Source organism: Zophobas morio, unplaced genomic scaffold, assembly GCF_036711695.1.
Source record: "Zophobas morio isolate AGI-343-1 ecotype UQ-CSIRO unplaced genomic scaffold, CSIRO_AGI_Zmor_V1 ptg000040l, whole genome shotgun sequence".
Lineage (NCBI taxonomy): Eukaryota > Metazoa > Arthropoda > Insecta > Coleoptera > Tenebrionidae > Zophobas > Zophobas morio.
Window position 1 is genome coordinate 2,042,639 of NW_026972145.1, and position 25,156 is coordinate 2,067,794.

Consider the following 25,156-nt stretch of genomic DNA (forward strand, 5'->3'; position numbering starts at 1 on the left):
AAAAAATTGAAGAAATAAAAACTGAAAAATTCAAAAGACGAAAAATTAAGATATTTAAAAATTAAATAATTCTAAAATTCAAAAGTCGAAAACTTACAAATCTGAAATATTTTAAATTTGAAAATTGTGAAATTAAAAAACCGAAAACTTAAATAATCAAAAAATTAAAAATCGAGGGATCAACTCAAACAGACGACAGCCAGATAAAAAAAATCCACTTTAGTTTAGCTAAGTATGGGATTATGAAAACCCGCAGAGAAGAGGCGGAGAAGTCTAATCCCTCGCTGCTGGGTAATAGCTGGTTTAATCAATTTTTTTTACAACATTGTAGGCATTACTGCCGCTACATGGACGACCGCCACTACTTCGAGACCCCAGAAGAGGAACTCTTGCACTTCCTCAAGAAGATCGAAGGAATCAAGTGGAAGTGGCTCGAGTGTACGTACCTCACCACCCCATTAACCCTAACCTAAAATTTTGAACTAAACAGGCGACCGTCGACTCATCACCAAGGTCGTCGCCGACGCCAAGATCACCTCCTGGTTCAGCGAAAACATCACCACCGCCAACTACACTAAAGAAGAAAACGGGTAAGTGGCGTCCCATTTCGAATACCCACCGAACACTAACTCTAAACACACTCTAATTTAATTTTTCTTAAGACCCATAGCTGTATTGATGGCTTTAATGCCAAGGTACGGTATTCCCTTGACGAAATTTTTATACGTATAGGTGTAGGTGTAAGGGGATTTCTTGCAGGCCTCCAAGTTGTGCGTGGGGTTACCCTATCCACAATAGTGTTTGTTTTTAGGGAGAAGTTCATCCGGAGGTTTGGCATCACTGTCGCGTTTTTGGCGACGCATAGCGGGCTGACGCGGTGGCAGGACTTCCCCCAGAACATCGACGCGAATGCTAAGGAGGAACCGTGAGTTGGACTGATGGGGATTTTAGGGTTCTAACACCCTGAGTAGTACTTACAGGCACTTTCATATACTACATAATAAGGCGATTGATGAGATATGGTACAAGAGGGCCGTGGAGTACCACTACAAGGACCACACGGCGTACGTGTACTCGGTCCCGTTTGATGTGGGTGACGAGAATAACACGCTGTTGACGGTGAGTCACGCCATCTTTCGAGAAGAGGGTGCGAAGAAGAGTCCTGCGGCGGTGATTGGGTACCAGTCGTACCACAGTGCGTTGTATTCGCTTTTCCGGAATATAACGACGAGTGTAAGTTAAACTTAATAATAATAATAATAATATTTTTTTTACAAATTTTATAAAATAACGTACTCCTATACTTGTGGTTTATGAATCCGTATTGAGTTGTTTCATGCCCCTCCTAGGAATTGATGATATCATCTTACAATTTCGTCGAATAAATGTCATTTAAATTTTAAGAATAACAGTGAACTTTGGTTTGGACTTTGTGTGTGACAATTTTCCGAATTTTCTATTTTTTGGTTTTTCGATTTTTCAATTTTCGACTTCTCAATTTTTCGGTATTTCAGTTTTGGGATTTTCCTATTTTCAATTTTTGATTTTTAGATTTCTCGATTTTTCAATTTTTCGATTTCTCAATTTTTCTGTGTTTCAGTTTTGGGATTTTTCAATTTTTCGATTTTTCGATTTTTTTTTTATTTTTCAATTTTGCGAGGTTTAGATTCATCGATTTATCGAAACCTATATTTCAACTGTGGGAATTTTCAATATTTCAAATCTTCATTTTAAGATTTTTTAATTTTCAACTTTTGACGTTTCTAAATTTTCGATTTTTCGATTTCTTCATTTCTCGATTAATCGACATTTCAATTTTTCGATTTCCCGATTTTTTTATTTTTCCATTTCTCAATTTCTCGACCTTTCGATTTTTCAGTTTTTCGGTTTTTTGAGTTTCCCATTTCCCGAGTTTTCCATTTTAAGTTTCGATTTCTCTACTACTCGTTTTTCCGATTTTTTGCTTTTTGGGGTTTTCAATTCTTCTGTTTTTCGACTTTTCAATTTTTTTGTTTTTTAGATCCTTGATTTTTTAATTTTTCGATGTTTCAGCTTTGACATTTTTCAGTTTTTGGACATTTCGGTTTTGGGATTTTTCGATATTTCCCTTCTAGAATTTTTCGATTTTTAAATTTCTTGACTTTTCGATTTTGCGATTTCTTGATTTTTCAATTTTACGAATTTTGAAATTTTGGATCTTTAATTTTTTTACTTTTCAATTTTTCTATTTTTTGATGTTTCAATTTCCGGATTTTTCTATTTATCAGTTCTTCAATTTTTTCAATTCTCGGTTTTAAATTTTTCGATTTTTCAGTTTTTTGAATTATCAATTTTTCAATTATTCGATTATTCAATCTCCCGATTTTTCATTTTATTCAGGTTTTTTATTTTTTAATTTTTCAATGTTTCAGCTTTGGGATTTTTAAGCTTTTAGATATTTCAATTTTGGAATTTTTCGATATTTCGATTCTGCAATTTTTCAATTTTTCGACTTTTCGATTTCTTGATTTTTCAATTTTACGAATTTTGAAATTTTGGATTTTTATTTTTTTTTTACTTTTCAATTTTTCCATTTTTGATGTTTAAATGTCTTAATTATTAAATTCTTCAATTTTTTATTTTTCAACTTTTCAATTTTTTTGTTTTTTAGATTCTTGAATTTTTAATTTTTCGATTTTCAATTTTTTTGTTTTTTAGATTCTTGATTTTTTAATTTTTCGATGTTTCAGCTTTGACATTTTTCGGTTTTTGGACATTTCGGTTTTGGAATTTTTCGATATTTCCATTCTAGAATTTTTCGATTATTAAATTTCTCGACTTTTCGATTTTGCGATTTCTTGATTTTTCAATTTTACGAATTTTGAAATTTTGGATATTTAATTTTTTTAATATTCAATTTTTCTATTTTTTGATGTTTCAATTTCCGGATTTTTCTAGTTTTCAGTTCTTCAATTTTTTCAATTCTCGGTTTTAAATTTTTCGATTTTTCAGTTTTTCGTTTTTCAAAATCTTTTGTTTTTCGATTTTTCAGTGTTTAAATTTTTCCATTTCTCAGTTTTTTGAATTATCAATTTTTCAATTATTCGATTATTCAGTCTCCCAATTTTTCAATTTATTTATTATTCAGGTTTTTCATTTTTTAATTTTTCAATGTTTCAGCTTTGGGATTTTTAAGTTTTTAGATATTTCAATTTTGGGATTTTTCGATATTTCGATTCTGCAATTTTTTGATTTTTTGACTTTTCGTTTTTTAAATTCTCGACTTTTCGATATCTTGATTTTTCAATTTTACGAATTTTGAAATTTTTGATTTTTATTTTTTTTTTACTTTTCACTTTTTCCATTTAAGTGTCAGTTTTTCAGTTCTTCAGTTTTTTATTTTTCGTTTTTTTTTAATGCTTTGATTTATTGATCTTTCAATTTTTCGAAATCTCGGTTTTAAATTTTTCGGTTATTCATTTTTTCATTTTCAAAATTTTTTGTTCTTCGATTAGTCAGTGTTTAAATTTTTCGCCTTCCCAAGTTTTCGAATTAACAATTTTTCAATGTTTCGATTATTCAATTTCCCGATTTTTCGATTTTTAAATTTATGGATTTTTTTTGATTTATTTTTGAATTTTTCGATTTTGGGCTATTTCATTTCTCATTTTTCAATTTTTCCATGTTTCAGATTTAGGATTTTCAATTCTTCAATTTTTATTTAATTTTTCAATTTTTCAGTTTTGGGATTTTTGAATTTTTCGATTCTTCAATTTTTTGTCTTTTCGACTTCTCGATTTTTCAGGTTTTTGGTTTTTTAAATTTTCGATGATTTCAGCTTTGAAATTTTTCAGTTTTTCGATATTTCGATTCCAGTTTTAAAATTTTAGATTTTTAATTTTTTTGTGCTTTTCAATTTTTTTTTGATGTTTCAGTTTCCCGATTTTTCAATTTTTCAGTTCTTCGATTTTTTGTTTTCAATTTTTTGATGCTTCAATTTCTCGATTTTTCGATTTTTCGAATTCTCGGTTTAAACTTTTTCGATTTTTAAAATTTTTGATTTATCAATTTTTCAGTGTTTAAATTTTTCTATTTCTTGGGTTTTCGAATTTTTTCAATTTTTCGATTTTGGACTATTTCGACTTCTCGACTTTTCAATTTCTCAATTTCTCGAACTTTTCATGTTTCTATTTCTCGATGTTTCAATTTTCCAGGTTTTGAGATTTTTTAAAATTGATCAATTTTTCGATTTCTCGATTTTCAATTTTTCGATTTCTAGATTTTTATTTTTATATTTCAGTTTTGGGATTTTTCAACTTTTGGATTCTTCAATTTTTCGCTTTTCCGACTTTTCAAATTTTCGTTTTTTCATATTTTTAATTTTTGATTTTTTAATTTTCAATTATTTGATTTTTCGATGTTTCGATTTCTCGATCATTCGGTTTTTTGATTTTTCGATAAATTGAAATCCTAAAAATTCTAAAAATCTAAAACTGAAAATATCGGAAAATTGGAAAATCCAAAAATTGAAAAATTCCCAAAATTAAAATATTAAAAAATTGAGAAATCGGAAACTTGAAAAATTGAAAAATAGAAAAAAATCGAGAAATCGAAAATTTTTTAAAATCAAAAAAACGAGATGTGGAGAAATCGAAGAAAATTCGAAAAATCGAAAAATTAAAATATTAAAAAATCGAAACATTGAAATTTTGAGAAAGTGAAAAACCCCAAAATTGAGACAACATGGAAATATCGAAAAATTGAAAAATCGAAATAGCAAAAAACCAAAAAATTAAAAAATTTTGAAGTTAAAAATATGGATAAATTAAAACATTAAAAAATAAAAAAATCAAGAAATTGAACAATCGAGAAATGAAAACATCAAAATCGAAAATTCAAATATATGAAAAATCGAAAAATCAAAAATTTTTAAAATAGAAAAATTGAAGATCCAAAAACTCTTTATTTTGAAAATCGAAGTTTTAAAATTTAAAAATTAAAGTATGGAAAAATTGAAAAACTGAAACCTTGAAAACACGAAAATCGGAAGTCGAAAAATGAAAAAACTAAGAAATCAAGAAATTGAGAAATCATAAAGTCTAGAAATAAAAAAAAAAGTATTTTTAAAAAATCGATAAAATGAAAAATTGAAAAATGTGAAATTAAAATATCGAAAAATTGAAAATACCAGAAACTGAAGAATTGAAAAATTGAAAAATGGAGAAAATCAAAAATTCCAAAAGAATCGAAAAATGGGGAAATGGAAAAATTGAAAAATCGTGAAATCGAAAAATTGAAAAGTTGAAAAGTCAAAAAATGGACAAATCAAAAAATTGAAAAATCCAAAATTCGAGAAATAGGAAAATCGAAGAATCGAAAAATGAAAAAGTCAAAAAATCGAGAAATTGAAAAATTGGACAACCGAAAAATCAGTAATTTTAAAAATCGAAAAATCAAAAAACTAAAAAATCTAAAACCGGGAATTCGAGAAATCGAAAGACAAAAATTCAAAAATTCAAAAACTTAGAATTAAAAAAATCAATAAATTGAAAAATTAAAAAATTGAAAAATCGGAAAATTGAACAATCGAAAATTCGAGAAATCGCACCTCGAAAATTGGGAAATCGAAAAAGTGAAAAGCCGAAAAGTCGAAGCTCCAAGAAATCAAGACACCCAGAAATGGAAACATGAAAAAATCAAGAAATTGTAAAAATTGAAAAATTGAGAAACTTAAAATTTCAAAATTGTCTAAAAATTGGGAAATGGAAAAATTGAAAAATCGAGAAATCGAAAAATTGAAAAATTCAAAATTCGAAAACCTGAAAAATTGAAGATATATTAAAGAATGGAAAAACTGGAAAATCCCAAAACTAAAATATCGAAAAAGTGAATAATCGAAAAATGTGTAAATCGAAAAATCGAAAAGGTGAAAAGTCAAAAAATGGACAAATAAAAAAAATTGAAAAATCCAAAATTCGAGAAATAGCAAAATCGAAGAATCGAAAAATGACAAAGTCAAAAAATCGAGAAATTGAAAAATTGGACAACCGAAAAATCAGTAATTTTAAAAACCGAAAAATCAAAAAACTAAAAAATCTAAAACCAGGAATTCGAGAAATCGAAAGACAAAAAAATCAAAAATTCAAAAACTTAGAATTAAAAAAAATCAATAAATTGGGAAATCGAAAAAGTGAAAAGCCGAAAAGTCGAAGATCCAAGAAATCAACACACCCAGAAATGGAAACATGAAAAAATCAAAAAATTGTAAAAATTGAAAAATTGAGAAACTTAAAATTTCAAAATTGTCTAAAAATTGGGAAATGGAAAAATTGAAAAATCGAGAAATCGAAAATTGAAAAATTCAAAATTCGAAAACCTGAAAAATTGAAGATATATTAAAGAATGGAAAAACTGGAAAATCCCAAAACTAAAATATCGAAAAAGTGTATAATCGAAAAATGTGTAAATCGAAAAATCGAAAAGCTGAAAAGTCAAAAAATGGACAAATCAAAAAAATTGAAAAATCCAAAATTTGAGAAATAGGAAAATCGAAGAATCGAAAAATGAGAAAGTCAAAAAATCGAGAAATTGAAAAATTGGACAACCGAAAAATCAGTAATTTTAAAAATCGAAAAATCAAAAAACTAAAAAATCTAAAACCCTGAATTCGAGAAATCGAAAGACAAAAAAATAAAAAATTCAAAAACTTAGAATTAAAAAAACCAATAAATTGAAAAATTTAAAAATTGAAAAATCGGAAAATTGAACAATCGAAAATTCGAGAAATCGCACCTCGAAAATTGGGAAATCGAAAAAGTGAAAAGCCGAAAAGTCGAAGATCCAAGAAATCAAGACACCCAGAAATGGAAACATAAAAAATCAAGAAATCGAAAAATTGAAAAATTCAAAATTCGAAAACCTGAAAATTCGAAGATATATTAAAGAATGGAACAACTGGAAAATCCCAAAACTAAAATCTCGAAAAAGTGAATAATCGAAAAATGTGTAAATCGAAAAATCGAAAAGCTGAAAAGTCAAAAAATAAACAAATCAAAAAAATTTAAAAATCCAAAATTCGAGAAATAGGGAAATCGAAGAATCGAAAAATGACAAAGACAAAAAATCGAGAAATTGAAAAATTGGAAAACCGAAAAATCAGTAATTTTAAAAATCTAAAAATCAAAAAACTAAAAAATTCAAAACCGGGAATTCGAGAAATCGAAAGACAAAAATTCAAAAATTCAAAAACTTAGAATTAAAAAAATCAATAAATTGAAAAATTAAAAAATTGAAAAATCGGAAAATTGAACAATCGAAAATTCGAGAAATCGCACCTCGAAAATTGGGAAATCGAAAAAGTGAAAAGCCGAAAAGTCGAAAATCCAAGAAATCAAGACACCCAGAAATGGAAACATGAAAAACTCAAGAAATTGTAAAAATTGAAAAATAGAGAAACTTAAAACTTCAAAATTGTCTAAAAATTGGGAAATGGAAAAATTGAAAAATCGAGAAATCGAAAAATTGAAAAATTCAAAATTCGAAAACCTGAAAAATCTAAGATATATTAAAGAATGGAAAAACTGGAAAATCCCAAAACTAAAATATCGAAAAAGTGAATAATCGAAAAATGTGTAAATCGAGAAACCGAAAAGCTGAAAAGTCAAAAAATGGACAAATCAAAAAAATTGAAAAATCCAAAATTCGAGAAATAGGAAAAGCGAGGAATCGAAAAATGACAAAGTCAAAAAATCGAGAAATTGAAAAATTGGACAACCGAAAAATCAGTAATTTTAAAAATCAGAAAATCAAAAAACTAAAAAATCTAAAATCGCAACCTCAAAAAAAATTGGAAAATTCTAAAATCAAAAAACGAAAAATCGAGACATCGAAAAATTAAAAAATTGAAACATCGAAAAATAAAAAAATTGAAAGGTGGAGAAATCGAAACAATGAAAAAGTAAAAAAATCTAGAAACTCAAAAATTGAAAATTCGAGAAATCGAAAATTTGAGAAACTAAAAATTCGAAAATCTGAATAACCGAAAAATAGAAAAGTTGTAAAATCAGAGATATATATAATATAATATAATAGAATAGAAATAGAAAAATCGAAGAGTCAAAAAATCGAGAATTTGAAAAATTAAAAAACTGAAAAATTGAAAAATCGAAAAATCAAGTCTTAAAAACCGAAAAACTGAAAAGCCAAAAAATCGAAAACCGAGTATTAGACAAATCAAAAAAATATAAAAAAATAAAAAATTCGAAAAACTCAAAAATAAAAAATCTTTTTTCAATTTTTCGTTTTTGGTTTTTACTTTATAGAGGTTATCAGAAGTCTAGAATTGTACAAAATTTTCAAAGAAGCGTGATTTGTTGTACTGTACTTCAGGAATAACGGAAATCCTGTCGAAATAACCTCCGACCCATTTTCTTCCAGTGCGGCGACATCGCCTGCACCCGGACCTGCGAGACCGATGAGCTCGACTGCTTCCTCCTCGACGAGAACGGCTACATCATCGTCAGCGACGACCTCACCCAGACGGGCTACTTCTTCGGGAAGTTCCGCCCCGACATCATGGGTTTCCTGGTGAACGAGGGCATCTACAACGTGACCCGCATGTACGACTACCAGGGCCTGTGCCCCGAGGAGGAGGAGGCCAGCAACCCCGCGCCGCCCATGTCCACGGTAAGCCGTCCGGAGTCAGGCCTTCTCGGCACTCACCTTTCCTTCCATCCAGCCCTTCGTGAGCATGACGTACTTCTTGCGTTGGATTTTCGACCTCCTCCTCACACTCACACCAACACTCACACTCAGCACTGAAGACATTTACACTCTGTACCACCGATCGATCGAGGAGCACTTGAAATACGCCCCGTGCGACGAGGAGTACTATGTCTATGCGTTGAATTATTCGGGCGATTTTGGCGCTTTTAGATACTGGTAATTGGAGTTGGCGGTGGGCGGTCGGGATTGGGTCCCCACTCTTGCTAGGGGCGGGATTTTTATTTTTGTGTTGTTACAAAGGTGCCATGAATCAACCTACGAAAGAGTTACAATTTTCCAATTTTTCGATACTTCAGTTCATCGATTTTAGCTTTTCGACTTTTCAGTTTTAAGTTTTAAGTTTTTCTACTTTTGAATTTTTCAATTTAATTTAAAAAAATGTTAACAAGGAGATTTTTGACATTTTAATTCTTGATTTTTAACCTTTCAAATTCTTGATTTTTAATGTTTGATTTTTAATTTTTCAGTTTTGTACAAGATTTTTTTTTTAATTTGAAATTTTTCAAAATTATAAACAAGGAAATTTTGTACATTTTCCGGTGAAAACACAGTTTTTTGTGCCTGCAGTTTGCGCTGTTTCTTCAGGAAAAATCGGAAAAAAATATTGCAAATTTAAAAAACGAAAAACTATAAAGGCGAAGAAATAAAAATTCAGAAGTTGAAAAATCAAAAATTTAATTAGAAAGCGGAAAATAAGGAAAGTCGAAAAATTAAACAAACGAAAATTTGCAAATTTAAAAATTGGAGAAACAAGATATTGGATAATAGGAAAATTCAAAAGCTGAAACCAAAAATTTTCAAATTTAAATTGTAAAATTGAAAAATTAAACTCGAAAAATGAAAAGGAAACAAAAAATTAGGAATCAAAAAATAAAAAAGTGGGAACTGAAAAGTCGAAAAAATGATAAAACGGAAAATTGAAAAACTGCAAATGGAAAAATCAAAATTTAAAAATAGGAAACAATTGAAAAATCGATACATTCAAAGCGAAAGAAAAATCGTGAATTTAAAAAATACAAAGATTGGATAATTGAAAAATTAAAATGTAATACGAAAATTTGCAAATTGAAAAATTACCAAATCAATTGGAAACACGAAAAATTCAAAGAGAAGAAAAAATGAAAAAATATTGCATCGAAAAATTGCAAATTTAAAAATTGAAGAAACAGAAAATTTGATAATTGAAAAATTCAAAATTCAAAAATTTCAAATGTAAAATGTTGCAAATTTTCAAATGGATAAACTGCCAAAGCAAAAAATTGAAGGAACGAAAAATCGAATAATTGACAAGTAAAAAGTCAAAAAAATCAAAAAAACTGAAAAATTAGAAACCCAAAAAAAAAAACCGGAACTGAAGAATTGAAACATTGAAAAAACAAAAAATCTAAAAATCAAAAAATTGCAAATTGACAAATTGGAAAAGAAAATATAAAATCGAAAAATTGCCAAATCAAAAAATTGAAGAAACGAAAAATTGAAAAATTAAAAATCAAAAATTAAAAAATAACAAAAAATTTGAAATAAAAAAAAACACGGGGAACTGAAAAGTCAAAAAAATTGAACAATCGAAGAATTGATGACACGAAGAACTGCAAAATCGTAGGATCGAAAAATTCTAAATTTAAAAATCGAACAAACAAAAAATTGGATAACTGAAAAATTCAAATATTTTTAAAATTGAAACGTAAAATATCGAAAAATTTTAAACTGATAAATTGTCAAATTAAAAAACTAAATAAACAAAATATACAATAATTGAAATTTAAAAAGTGGAAAGATAAAAAAACTAAAAAATTAGAAATCAAAAAATTAAAATCCGGGAACTGAACAATCGAAGATCGAAGAATTGAAAAAACAAAATGTGAAAAATCGATAAATTGAAAGAGAAAGAAAAATTGAAAAATTGTACGATCGAAAAATTGCTAATTTAAAAATCGAAGAAACAAAAAATTAGATAATGGAAAAATTCAAAAGTTGGAAAACCAAAAATTTAGAATGTGTAAAATCTCGAAAAATTGAAGGATCGAAAAATCGAATAATTGAAAAATAAAAAATCCAGAAATTAAAAAACTGAAAAATTAGAAATGGAAAAATAAAATTTCAGCAACTGAACAATAATGGAATAATTTAAAAAACGAAAATTTGCAATTCCAAAAATTGAAGAAAAGAAAAATTGGAAAAATAAAAAGCGAAAAATTAAAAAAAGCAAAAAATCAGAAACCGAAAAATAAAAAAGGGGGAACTGAAAAGTCGAAAAATTGAATAATAAAAAAAACTGATACAACGAAAAACTGCAAAATTTGAAAATACGAAAAATTAAAAAATCGATAAATTGAAAGAAAAATTGAAAAATTGTAGTCAAAAAATTGCAAATTTAAAAATCGAAAAAACAAAAAGTTGGATAATTGAAAAATTCAAAAGTTGAAAATCCAAAAATTTAAAAATATAAAACGTAAAATCTCGAAAAATTGCAAATTAAAAAATTGCCAAATCAAAAAATTGAAGAAACGAAAAATTAAAAAATTAATAATGGGAACTGAAAAGTCGAAAAAATGAACAATCCAAAAATTGATAAAACGAAAAATCGAAAAAACAAAATTTGAAAATACGAAAAATTTAAAACTCGATAAATTGAAAGGGAAAGAAAAATTGAAAAATTAAGTATCGAAAAAAATTGAAAAACGGAAAATTGTCAATACAAAAATTTAAGAGAGAAAAATTGAAAAACTAAAAAGCGAAAAATAAAAACAAAACAAAAATTTAGAAATCACAAAATTAAAAAGGAGAACTGAAAAATCGGAAAAATGAACAATCGAAGAATTGATAAACAGAAAAGTAGAAAAATCGAAAAAATAAAATTTAAAAATACGAAAAATTAAAAAATCCATGAATTAAAAGAAAAAGAAAAATTGAAAAATTAAAAATTGAAAAAAGTTGATAAACTGAAAAATCTAAAATTAGAAAAACAGAAAATTGGAAATCCAAAAATAGAAGAAAAAAAAATCGAAAAATTAAAACGGGAAAAATAAAAAAAAACAATTGGAAATCGAAAAATACAAAAGTCAAAAAATAAACAATCGAAGAATTGATTGAATGAAAAACTACAAAATCGATAAATCAAAATTCAAAAATTGTAGGATCAAAAAATTGAAAATTCAAAAATTGGAAAGTCTTAAATTTAATTTAAAAATGTAAAACCTCCAAAAATTGCAAATTTATAAATTGCAAATCAAAAAATTGAATGAAAAATAAAAAATCAAAAAATTTAAAAAACTGAAAACTTAGAAATCGAAAAATAAAAAATCCGAGAACTGAACAATAAAAAAAAACCTAAAAATCAAAAATTGCAAATTGAAAAATTGAAAAATCGATAAATTGAAAGACAAAGAAAAATGAAAACTTTGAAAAATTGCAAATTTAAAAATTAAATAATCAAAGATTTAAAAATTTGAAATGTAATATTGCGAAAAATTGCGAATTATTGAATTGAAGAAACGAAAAATCCAACAATTGAAAACAAAAAAATTGAAAAATTAAAAAACTGTAAAATTAAAAATCGGAAAATAAGAAACTGTGAACCGACCAATCGAAAAATTGGAAAAACCAAAAATCTAAAAATCAAAAGTGCAATTCAAAAAACTCGAAAAATTGAGATTTGAAAATAAAAAAAACTGAAAAATCGATAAATTAAAAGACATGGAAAAATTGAAAAATTTTAGGATCGAAAAATTGCAAATTTAAAAATCGAAGAAACAAAAAATTGGATTGAATTTTAAAATTTGAGAAGTCAAAAAACTGAAAATCGAAAAATTGAACAAACAGAAAATTAAAAAATCAAAAAATTAAATATCGGGAAACCTTGAAAAACTGAAAAATCAACAATTGAAGAAACGAGAAATTGAAGAAATAGATAAACATTAAATTGAAATACAGAAAACGGAAAATCGAAAAATTGTAAAATTCAGAAGCTAAAAACCAAAAAAAACTCAATAATTTTAAAATTTAGAAACCGATAAATCGAAAAATTAAAAAACCGAAAAATTGAAGTTTTGGGAAGCTGAAAAATTTAAAACACGAAAAATTGAAATCTCTAAAAATTGAAAAATTTATTTATTATAAAATTGAAAAATTGAAGAAAAATTGAAAAACCTAAAAATTAAAAATAGAGAAACTTGAAAAGCCAAAATAATTTATAAAAAATTGAAAAATTGAAAAAAAATAATTGAAAGTTCCTAAGATTGAAAAATCAAAAACTCAAAAATTTAAAAACGCGGAAAATTGCAAGTCTTAAATGGCAAAATCGAAAAATGAAAGAAACGAAAAATTATAAATTCGAAAAAACGAAAATCGATAATTGTACAATTCAAAAAGTAAATTAAAATATCTATAAATTGAAAAACTGAAACATTGTAACTCGAAAAATTGAGGAACGATAAAGTTAAAAAATTAAAAAGTTGTTAAGTCGAGAAATGAAAGAAACAAAAATTGAAAAATCGAAAAGTTGAAAAAACGAGAACTTGAAAAATCAAAAACTAAAACATGAAAAATCGTAAATTTAAAAATTAAAAAATAAGAGAAATGGAAAACTCGAAAAATTGTAGTTCGAAAAATGATGAAATCGAAAGGGTAAAATCAAAGAATTGAAAAAATCGAAAAACGAAAAATTATGTAATTGTAAAATTCGAACGCTAAAAAATAGAAAAATGAAAAGTTTTTAATTTGAAAACTCGAAAAACTGCAAATCGGAAAATCAACAAACGAAAAAACGAAAAATTGAAAAATGGAAAACTTGCTGATCAAAAAATTTAGAAATGAAAGTTAGGAATGGAGAAACGAAAAACTCAATAATCGTAAAATTCGAACGCTAAAAAATAATTAAAATTAAAATTTTAAATTTGGAAACTCAAAAAATTGTAAATCGAAGAATTGTAAAATCAGAAAAAACTACAACGCAAAATTGCAGAAATTGAAAAATCGAAGAGCGAGAAAACAAAAAATTGAAAAATCGAAAAATTGTAAATCCAGAAACTGAAAATTAAAACTGGACAAATCGAAAAATAAAAATTGAAAAACCGGGACTTTCTAGAATTGAAAAATTGCAATTGAAAACAATGGAAGAAATGAAAAATTGAAAAAAACAACAATTAAATAATCAAAAAATTTAAAATGTCTAAAAATTGAAAAATCCAAAATGAAGATGTCAAAAAATTGACATAACGAAAAGTTAAAAACAAAAAAAATGTAGACACGAAAACTTGAGAAATTGAAAAATTTAAGATGGTGAGACTGAAAAGTCAAAAAATGAAAATTGAAAAATCGAAACTTCCTATAATTTAAAAATTGCAAATTACTGTAAAAAATTGGAGAAACGGTAAATAGAAAAAACTAAAAATTAAATAATCAAAAAATTGAAAATTCGAAAAATTAGAAATAGAGAACTGAAAAGACGGAAAATTAAAAAATCCAAAAATTAAAATGTCTAAAAATTGGAACATCAAAAGACTGAAATAACGAAAAACTGAATTGCGAAAAAATAAAATATCGAAAAATTGCAAATTCAAAAATTGGTACTAAAAAGTAGGAAAATTGAAAAAAAAATTGTAAAATTGAAGAAAAATGAAAATCTGAAAACATAAAACACAAAAACCTAAAATATATAGTGGGTCTCCAATCCCGACTGCCTGCCAGTACCACCCCTACTCACGGAGGGCTCACACCATTTCTATTCAGGGACATTGCTGTATCTTTGGTGGAAAGCAGCAACTTGCTCCTCTTAGCTTACAACCGCACCCTCGACACCGGCAACGAGACCCTCACCCTGGCCGATTTCGTTAAGATAAAGTACGACACCAGGTGGGAGTGCAAGGTCTCGGCGGCCCCCTTCCAGAGGAAACCCTACCCCTCGTGCTTCAACGAAGTCAAAATCAACGTATTATACTCCCACAAACACCCTCGACCAGTTCTCACCCCCTGCTTTCAGGAATCCGAGATACTCACCTGCGCCGCCCCCCGCCTTTCCCTCCCCCTCCTCCTCCCGCTCGCGGTCCTCGTCGGGCGCCTCTAACGCTACAGCCCCCTCCAACGGCTCTTTCTGTTTAGCCCCTCCACCATCTGTCCGACCTGGTGCGCTGGGCGTCGGCCACGCTCTTCTACCTCCTGAGGACGGTCTCCGGCAGCGACCCCGACTCCATGGCGTACCCCGACGAGGAGCACGAGATGCACAACCTCGACGAGCAGGACTCGGAGGCCGAGGCCACGGAGCAGCCGTCCAGGTTCAGCGAGAAGGAGTTCGACCAGCGGGTGATTATCAAGAAGACGAAGCCGGAGTGCTGCGACTTCGAGATGTGGTACTATAGGCTGGTGCACTACTCGGACCGGAACATCTCGAACAGCGGGTACAACAAGGTGATGACGGACGACTGCACCAGGCCGTTTATCGTGCAGAAGGTGTTTAGCAGTAACATGATTCTGCTGGTGTTGAACAGCGTGTGCTGGGAGAAGGGCCCCACGGTGGCGAAGATGCCGGATCCGGTCCAGGTGGACTATAACATGTCGTTCGCGTGTTATAGGGAGTTGTACAACAACTACACGAGGCGGCATTACATGAGCTGCATCAACAGGAACGCGAATGTGAGTAAAAGTTAATTAACTCGAAATCAAAAAATACATTGACGCATTTTGACGATTTTTTGGAAAAATTTTGACAATTGTAAAGTCGTAATTCCTAGTTTTTTTGACGAAATTTCTTTACGAAAATTTCGGTTAATTGGAAGAATATTTGCTTTGTGGTTGTAGATCTTCTCCGTTGATTATGTCGTTTTTGACGAATTTTTGGGAAATTTTTGAAAATCGTAAACTTTGTAGAAATTTAGGCAGAACAATTTAAGATTTGTGATTTGTGGGAGATTAACTATACTATAGCGTCTTCTTCAGGTTCATTAAGTTTCGAAAATGTCAAAAATTCGCCGAAATTTGAAAAAATTTCCCTTTTTAAAAAAATTGTCTAAAAATTGCGAAAAAATTCAGGGACGTAGATCTCGACATGCTGATTCCAAAAATAGAGCATTTCGATGGTCACTGAGCAACATTTTCGCAATAATCGGTACGAAATGCGAATTTTTGAAAATTTCTAATAATTTCGATTTTTCAACGGTCGATTCTGGAAAAACGGTTGCATTGACCAAAGAAACGATGCCGCAAGTGGGTTCTAGAGCTCGAAATCTACAAGAAAACGTGTTTAGTTAAGTTTCGAAAATGTCAAAAATTGGCCGAAATTTGAAGAAGGGGGGACCACTGGAAAAATTTCGCTTTTAAAACAGTTGTCTAAAAATTGCGAAAAAATTCAGGAACGTAGATCTCGACATGCTGATTCCAAAAATATAGCATTTTGATGGTCACTGAGCAACATTTTCGAAATAATCGGTACGAAATGCGAATTTTTGAAAATTTCTAAAAATTTCGATTTTTCAATGGTCGATTCCGGAAAAACGGTTATAGTTATCGAAGAAACGATGCCGGAAGTGAGTTCTAGAGCTCGAAATTTACAAGAAAATGTGTTTAGTTAAGTTACAAAAATGTCAAAAATCGGCCGAAATTTGAAGAAGGGAGGACCATTGGAAAAATTTCCCTTTTTAAAAAAGTTGTCTAAAAATTGCTAAAAAATTCAGAGATGTGGATCTCGACATGCTGATTCAAAAAATAGAGCATATTGATGGTCACCGAGCAACATTTTCGAAATAATGGGTACGAAATGCGAATTTTTGAAAATTTCTGAAAATTTCGATTTTTCAACGTTCGATTCCGGAAAAACGGTTGCAGTTATCAAAGAAACGAGGCCCGAACTGAGTTCTAGAGCTCTAAATCTACAAGAAAATGTATTTGGCTAAGTTTCGAAAATGTCAAAAATTGACCGAAATTTGAAGAAATGGGGACCATTGGAAAAACTACACTTTTTAAAAAAGTTGTCTAAAAATTGCGAAAAAATTCAGGGACGTAGATCTCGACATGCTGATTCCGAAAACATAGCATTTTGATGGTCACTGAGCAACATTTTCGAAATAATCGGTACGAAATGCGAATTTTTGAAAATTTCTAATAATTTCGATTTTTCAACGGTCGATTCCGGAAAAGCGGTTACAGTTATCAAAGAAATGATGCCGCAAGTGAGTTCTAGAGCTCGAAATCTACAAGAAAATGTGTTTAGTTGAGTTTCGAAAATGTCAAAAATTGGCCGAAATTTGAAGAAATTTCAGTTTTAAAAAAGTTGTCAAAAAATTGCAAAAAAATCCAGGGACGTTGATCTCGACATCCTGATTCCAAAAATATAGTGTGTTGATGGTCACGGAGCAACATTTTTGAAGGAATCGATAGGAAATACGAATTTTTGAAAGTTTCTAAAAATTTCGATATTTCAATGGTCGATTCCGGAAAAACGGTTGCACTTATCAAAGAAACGATGCCGGAAGTGAGTTCTAGAGCTCGAAATCTACAAGAAAATGTGTTTAGTTGAGTTTCGAAAATGTCAAAAATTGGCCGTAATTTGAAGAAGGTGGGACCATTGGAAAAATTTGAGTTTTAACAAAGTTGTCTAAAAATTGGAAAAAAATTCAGCGACCTAGATCTCGGCATGCTGATTCCAAAAATATAGCGTGTTGTTAGTCACGGAGCAACAGTTTCGAAAGAATCTCTATAAAATGCGAATTTTTGAAAATTTCTAAAAATTTCAATATTTCGACGGTCGATTCCGGAAAAACGGTTACAGTTATCAAAGAAACGAGGCCTGAAATGAGTTCTAGAGCTCTAAATCTACAAGAAAATGTATTTGGTTAAGTTTCGAAAATGTCAAAAATTGACCAAAATTTGAAGAAGGGGGGACCATTGGATAAATTTCCGTTTTTAAAAAAGTTGTCTAAAAATTGCGAAAAAATTCAGCGACGTAGATCTCGACATGCTATTTCAAAAATATATATCATTTTGATGGTCACTGAGCAACATTTTCGAAATAATCGGTACGAAATGCGAATTTTTGAAGATTTCTAAAAACTTCGATATTTCAACGGTCGATTCTGGAAAAACGGTCGCAGTTATCACAGAAACGATGCCGGAAGTGAGTTCTAGAGCTCGAAATCTACAAGAAAATGTGTTTAGTTGAGTTTCGAAAATGTCAAAAATTGGCCAAAATTTGAAGAAGGGAGGACCATTGGAAAAATTTCCCTTTTTAAAAAAGTTGACTAAAAATTGCGGAAAAATCCAGGGACGTAGATCTCGACATGCTGATTCCAAAAATATAGCGTGTTGATGGTCACGGTGCAACATTTTCGAAGGAATCGGCGAGAAAACGAATTTTTGAAAATTTCTATAAATTTCGATATTTCAACGTTTGATTCTGGAAAAACGGTTGCACTGATCAAAGAAACGATGCCGGAAGTGAGTTCTAGAGCTCGAAATCTATAAGAAAATATGTTTAGTTAAGTTTCGAAAATGTCAAAAATTGGCCGAAATTTGAAGAAGGGCGGACCATTGGAAAAATTTTCCTTTTTAAAAAAGTTGTCTAAAAATTGCGAAAAAAATCAGGAACGTAGATCTCGACATGCTAATTCCAAAAATATAGCATTTTGATGGTCACTGAGCAACATTTTCGAAATAATCGGTACGAAATGAGAATTTTTGAAAATTTCTAAAAATTTCGATTTTTCAACGGTCGATTCCGGAAAAACGGTTGAAGTTATCAAAGAAACGAGGCCCGAAGTGAGTTCTAGAGCTCGGAATCTACAAGAAAATGTGTTTAGTTGAGTTTCGAAAATGCCAAAAATTGGCCGAAATTTGAAGAAGGGGGGACCATTGGAAAAATTTCGCTTTTAAAAAAGTTGTCTAAAAATTGCGAAAAAATTCAGGGACGTAGATCTCGACATGCTGATTCCAAAAATATAGCATTTTGATGGTCACTGTGCAAAATTTTCGAAATAATCGGTATGAAATGCGAATTTTTGAAAATTTCTAAAAATTTCAATATTTCAACGGTCGATTCCGGAAAAACGGTTACAGTTATCAAAGAAACGATGCCGGAAGTAAGTTCTAGAGCTCGAAATCTACAAGAAAATGTGTTTAGTTAAGTTTCGAAAATGTCAAAAATTGGCCGAAATTCGAAGAAGAGGGGACCATTGGAAAAATTTCCCTTTTTAAAAAAGTTGTCTAAAAGTTGTAAAAAAATTCAGGGACGTAGATCTCGACATGCTGATTCCAAAAATATAGCATTTTGATGGTCACTGTGCAAAATTTTCGAAATAATCGGTACGAAATGCGAATTTTTGAAAATTTCTAAAAATTTCGATATTTCAACGGTCGATTCTGGAAAAACGGTTGCACTTATCTAAGAAACGATGCCGGAAGTGAGTTCTAGAGCTCGAAATCTACAAGAAACTCTGTTTAGTTGAGTTTCGAAAAATGTCAAAAACTGACCGAAATTTGAAGAAGGGGGGACCATTGGAAAATTTTCCCTTTTTAAAAAAGTTGTCTAAAAATTGCGAAAAAATTCAGGGACGTAGATCTCGACATGCTGATTCCAAAAATATAGCATTTTGATGGTCACTGTGCAAAATTTTCGAAATAATCGGTACGAAATGTGAATTTTTGAAAATTTCTAAAAATTTCGATATTTCAACGGTCGATTCCGGAAAAACGGTTACAGTTATCAAAGAAACGATGCCGGAAGTAAGTTCTAGAGCTCGAAATCTACAAGAAAATGTGTTTAGTTAAGTTTCGAAAATGTCAAAAATTGGCCGAAATTTGAAGAAGAGGGGACCATGGGAAAAATTTCCCTTTTTAAAAAAGTTGTCTTAAAATTGCGAAAAAATTCAGGGACGTAGATCTCGCCATGCTGATTCCAAAAATATAGCATTTTGATGGTCACTGAGCAACATTTTCGAAATAATCGTTACGAAATGCGAATTTTTGAAAATTTCTAAAAATTTCGATATTTCAACGGTCGATTCCGGAAAAACGGTTACAGTTATCAAAGAAACGATGCCGGAAGTAAGTTCTAGAGCTCGAAATCTACAAGAAAATGTGTTTAGTTAAGTTTCGAAAATGTCAAAAATTGGCCGAAATTTGAAGAAGGGGGGACCATTGGAAAAATTTCCCTTTTTAAAAAAGTTGTTTAAAAATTGCGAAAAAATTCAGGGACGTAGATCTCGACATGCTGATTCCAAAAATATAGCATTTTGATGGTCACTGTGCAAAATTTTCGAAATAATCGTTTCGAAATGCGAATTTTTGAAAATTTCTAAAAATTTCGATATTTCAACGGTCGATTCCGGAAGAACGGTTACAGTTATCAAAGAAACGATGCCGGAAGTAAGTTCTAGAGCTCGAAATCTACAAGAAAATGTGTTTAGTTAAGTTTCGAAAATGTCAAAAATTGGCCGAAATTTGAAGAAGGGGGGACCATTGGAAAAATTTCCCTTTTTAAAAAAGTCGTCTAAAAATTGCGAAAAAATTCAGGGACGTAGATCTCGACATGCTGATTCCGAAAATATAGCATTTTGATGGTCACTGAGCAACATTTTCGAAATAATCGGTACGAAATGCGAATTTTTGAAAGTTTCTAAAAATTTCGATTTTTCAACGGTCGATTCTGGAAAAACTGTTACAGTTATCCAAGAAAGGAGGCCTAAAGTGAGTTCTAGAACTCGAAATCTACAGGAAAATGTGTTTAGTTAAGTTTCGAAAATGTCAAAATTGGCCGAAATTTGAAGAAAGGGGGACCATTGGAAAAATTTCCCTTTTTAAAAAAGTTGTCTAAAAATTGCGAAAAAATTCAGGGACGTAGATCTCGACATGCTGATTCCGAAAATATAGCATTTTGATGGTCACTGTGCAACATTTTCGAAATAATCGGTACGAAATGCGAATTTTTGAAAGTTTCTAAAAATTTCGATTTTTCAACGGTCGATTCCGGAAAAACTGTTACAGTTATCCAAGAAAGGAGGCCTAAAGTGAGTTCTAGAACTCGAAATCTACAAGAAAATGTATTTAGTTAAGTTTCGAAAATGTCAAAAATTGGCCGAAATTTGAAGAAGGGGGGATCATTGGAAAAACTACACTTTTTAAAAAAGTTGTCTAAAAATTGCGAAAAAATTCAGGGACGTAGATCTCGACATGCTGATTCCGAAAACATAGCATTTTGATGGTCACTGAGCAACATTTTCGAAATAATCGGTACGAAATGCGAATTTTTGAAAATTTCTAATAATTTCGATTTTTCAACGGTCGATTCCGGAAAAGCGGTTACAGTTATCAAAGAAATGATGCCGCAAGTGAGTTCTAGAGCTCGAAATCTACAAGAAAATGTGTTTAGTTGAGTTTCGAAAATGTCAAAAATTGGCCGAAATTTGAAGAAATTTCAGTTTTAAAAAAGTTGTCAAAAAATTGCAAAAAAATCCAGGGACGTTGATCTCGACATCCTGATTCCAAAAATATAGTGTGTTGATGGTCACGGAGCAACATTTTTGAAGGAATCGATAGGAAATACGAATTTTTGAAAGTTTCTAAAAATTTCGATATTTCAATGGTCGATTCCGGAAAAACGGTTGCACTTATCAAAGAAACGATGCCGGAAGTGAGTTCTAGAGCTCGAAATCTACAAGAAAATGTGTTTAGTTGAGTTTCGAAAATGTCAAAAATTGGCCGTAATTTGAAGAAGGTGGGACCATTGGAAAAATTTGAGTTTTAACAAAGTTGTCTAAAAATTGGAAAAAAATTCAGCGACCTAGATCTCGGCATGCTGATTCCAAAAATATAGCGTGTTGTTAGTCACGGAGCAACAGTTTCGAAAGAATCTCTATAAAATGCGAATTTTTGAAAATTTCTAAAAATTTCAATATTTCGACGGTCGATTCCGGAAAAACGGTTACAGTTATCAAAGAAACGAGGCCTGAAATGAGTTCTAGAGCTCTAAATCTACAAGAAAATGTATTTGGTTAAGTTTCGAAAATGTCAAAAATTGACCAAAATTTGAAGAAGGGGGGACCATTGGATAAATTTCCGTTTTTAAAAAAGTTGTCTAAAAATTGCGAAAAAATTCAGCGACGTAGATCTCGACATGCTATTTCAAAAATATATATCATTTTGATGGTCACTGAGCAACATTTTCGAAATAATCGGTACGAAATGCGAATTTTTGAAGATTTCTAAAAACTTCGATATTTCAACGGTCGATTCTGGAAAAACGGTCGCAGTTATCACAGAAACGATGCCGGAAGTGAGTTCTAGAGCTCGAAATCTACAAGAAAATGTGTTTAGTTGAGTTTCGAAAATGTCAAAAATTGGCCAAAATTTGAAGAAGGGAGGACCATTGGAAAAATTTCCCTTTTTAAAAAAGTTGACTAAAAATTGCGGAAAAATCCAGGGACGTAGATCTCGACATGCTGATTCCAAAAATATAGCGTGTTGATGGTCACGGTGCAACATTTTCGAAGGAATCGGCGAGAAAACGAATTTTTGAAAATTTCTATAAATTTCGATATTTCAACGTTTGATTCTGGAAAAACGGTTGCACTGATCAAAGAAACGATGCCGGAAGTGAGTTCTAGAGCTCGAAATCTATAAGAAAATATGTTTAGTTAAGTTTCGAAAATGTCAAAAATTGGCCGAAATTTGAAGAAGGGCGGACCATTGGAAAAATTTTCCTTTTTAAAAAAGTTGTCTAAAAATTGCGAAAAAAATCAGGAACGTAGATCTCGACATGCTAATTCCAAAAATATAGCATTTTGATGGTCACTGAGCAACATTTTCGAAATAATCGGTACGAAATGAGAATTTTTGAAAATTTCTAAAAATTTCGATTTTTCAACGGTCGATTCCGGAAAAACGGTTGAAGTTATCAAAGAAACGAGGCCCGAAGTGAGTTCTAGAGCTCGGAATCTACAAGAAAATGTGTTTAGTTGAGTTTCGAAAATGCCAAAAATTGGCCGAAATTTGAAGAAGGGGGGACCATTGGAAAAATTTCGCTTTTAAAAAAGTTGTCTAAAAATTGCGAAAAAATTCAGGGACGTAGATCTCGACATGCTGATTCCAAAAATATAGCATTTTGATGGTCACTGTGCAAAATTTTCGAAATAATCGGTATGAAATGCGAATTTTTGAAAATTTCTAAAAATTTCAATATTTCAACGGTCGATTCCGGAAAAACGGTTACAGTTATCAAAGAAACGATGCCGGAAGTAAGTTCTAGAGCTCGAAATCTACAAGAAAATGTGTTTAGTTAAGTTTCGAAAATGTCAAAAATTGGCCGAAATTCGAAGAAGAGGGGACCATTGGAAAAATTTCCCTTTTTAAAAAAGTTGTCTAAAAGTTGTAAAAAAATTCAGGGACGTAGATCTCGACATGCTGATTCCAAAAATATAGCATTTTGATGGTCACTGTGCAAAATTTTCGAAATAATCGGTACGAAATGCGAATTTTTGAAAATTTCTAAAAATTTCGATATTTCAACGGTCGATTCTGGAAAAACGGTTGCACTTATCTAAGAAACGATGCCGGAAGTGAGTTCTAGAGCTCGAAATCTACAAGAAACTCTGTTTAGTTGAGTTTCGAAAAATGTCAAAAACTGACCGAAATTTGAAGAAGGGGGGACCATTGGAAAATTTTCCCTTTTTAAAAAAGTTGTCTAAAAATTGCGAAAAAATTCAGGGACGTAGATCTCGACATGCTGATTCCAAAAATATAGCATTTTGATGGTCACTGTGCAAAATTTTCGAAATAATCGGTACGAAATGTGAATTTTTGAAAATTTCTAAAAATTTCGATATTTCAACGGTCGATTCCGGAAAAACGGTTACAGTTATCAAAGAAACGATGCCGGAAGTAAGTTCTAGAGCTCGAAATCTACAAGAAAATGTGTTTAGTTAAGTTTCGAAAATGTCAAAAATTGGCCGAAATTTGAAGAAGAGGGGACCATGGGAAAAATTTCCCTTTTTAAAAAAGTTGTCTTAAAATTGCGAAAAAATTCAGGGACGTAGATCTCGCCATGCTGATTCCAAAAATATAGCATTTTGATGGTCACTGAGCAACATTTTCGAAATAATCGTTACGAAATGCGAATTTTTGAAAATTTCTAAAAATTTCGATATTTCAACGGTCGATTCCGGAAAAACGGTTACAGTTATCAAAGAAACGATGCCGGAAGTAAGTTCTAGAGCTCGAAATCTACAAGAAAATGTGTTTAGTTAAGTTTCGAAAATGTCAAAAATTGGCCGAAATTTGAAGAAGGGGGGACCATTGGAAAAATTTCCCTTTTTAAAAAAGTTGTTTAAAAATTGCGAAAAAATTCAGGGACGTAGATCTCGACATGCTGATTCCAAAAATATAGCATTTTGATGGTCACTGTGCAAAATTTTCGAAATAATCGTTTCGAAATGCGAATTTTTGAAAATTTCTAAAAATTTCGATATTTCAACGGTCGATTCCGGAAGAACGGTTACAGTTATCAAAGAAACGATGCCGGAAGTAAGTTCTAGAGCTCGAAATCTACAAGAAAATGTGTTTAGTTAAGTTTCGAAAATGTCAAAAATTGGCCGAAATTTGAAGAAGGGGGGACCATTGGAAAAATTTCCCTTTTTAAAAAAGTCGTCTAAAAATTGCGAAAAAATTCAGGGACGTAGATCTCGACATGCTGATTCCGAAAATATAGCATTTTGATGGTCACTGAGCAACATTTTCGAAATAATCGGTACGAAATGCGAATTTTTGAAAGTTTCTAAAAATTTCGATTTTTCAACGGTCGATTCTGGAAAAACTGTTACAGTTATCCAAGAAAGGAGGCCTAAAGTGAGTTCTAGAACTCGAAATCTACAGGAAAATGTGTTTAGTTAAGTTTCGAAAATGTCAAAATTGGCCGAAATTTGAAGAAAGGGGGACCATTGGAAAAATTTCCCTTTTTAAAAAAGTTGTCTAAAAATTGCGAAAAAATTCAGGGACGTAGATCTCGACATGCTGATTCCGAAAATATAGCATTTTGATGGTCACTGTGCAACATTTTCGAAATAATCGGTACGAAATGCGAATTTTTGAAAGTTTCTAAAAATTTCGATTTTTCAACGGTCGATTCCGGAAAAACTGTTACAGTTATCCAAGAAAGGAGGCCTAAAGTGAGTTCTAGAACTCGAAATCTACAAGAAAATGTATTTAGTTAAGTTTCGAAAATGTCAAAAATTGGCCGAAATTTGAAGAAGGGGGGATCATTGGAAAAATTTCCCTTTTTAAAAAAGTTGTCTAAAAATTGCGAAAAAATTCAGGGACGTAGATCTCGACATGCTGATTCCAAAAATAGAGCATTTTGATGGTCACTGAGCAACATTTTCGAAATAATCGGTACGAAATGCGAATTTTTGAAGAT

General features: G+C 30.5%; 1 protein-coding gene across 3 annotated transcripts in view; it reads left to right on the plus strand.

Annotated features, from left to right (window-relative positions):
- The window catches only part of LOC135140556 (voltage-dependent calcium channel subunit alpha-2/delta-3-like), a 55,299-nt gene that overhangs the window by 26,177 nt on the left and 3,966 nt on the right, over positions 1-25,156 (plus strand). The window contains exons 15-23 of one of the 3 annotated variants that reach the window (XM_064071156.1): positions 332-438; positions 491-590; positions 663-695; positions 812-925; positions 972-1,233; positions 8,416-8,664; positions 8,717-8,919; positions 14,494-14,692; positions 14,744-14,854. In XM_064071156.1, coding sequence (XP_063927226.1) covers positions 332-438; positions 491-590; positions 663-695; positions 812-925; positions 972-1,233; positions 8,416-8,664; positions 8,717-8,919; positions 14,494-14,692; positions 14,744-14,827 — 1,351 coding nt within the window. In that variant the 3' untranslated portion in view covers positions 14,828-14,854. The other 2 variants (XM_064071154.1, XM_064071155.1) reach the window with 2 other exon arrangements.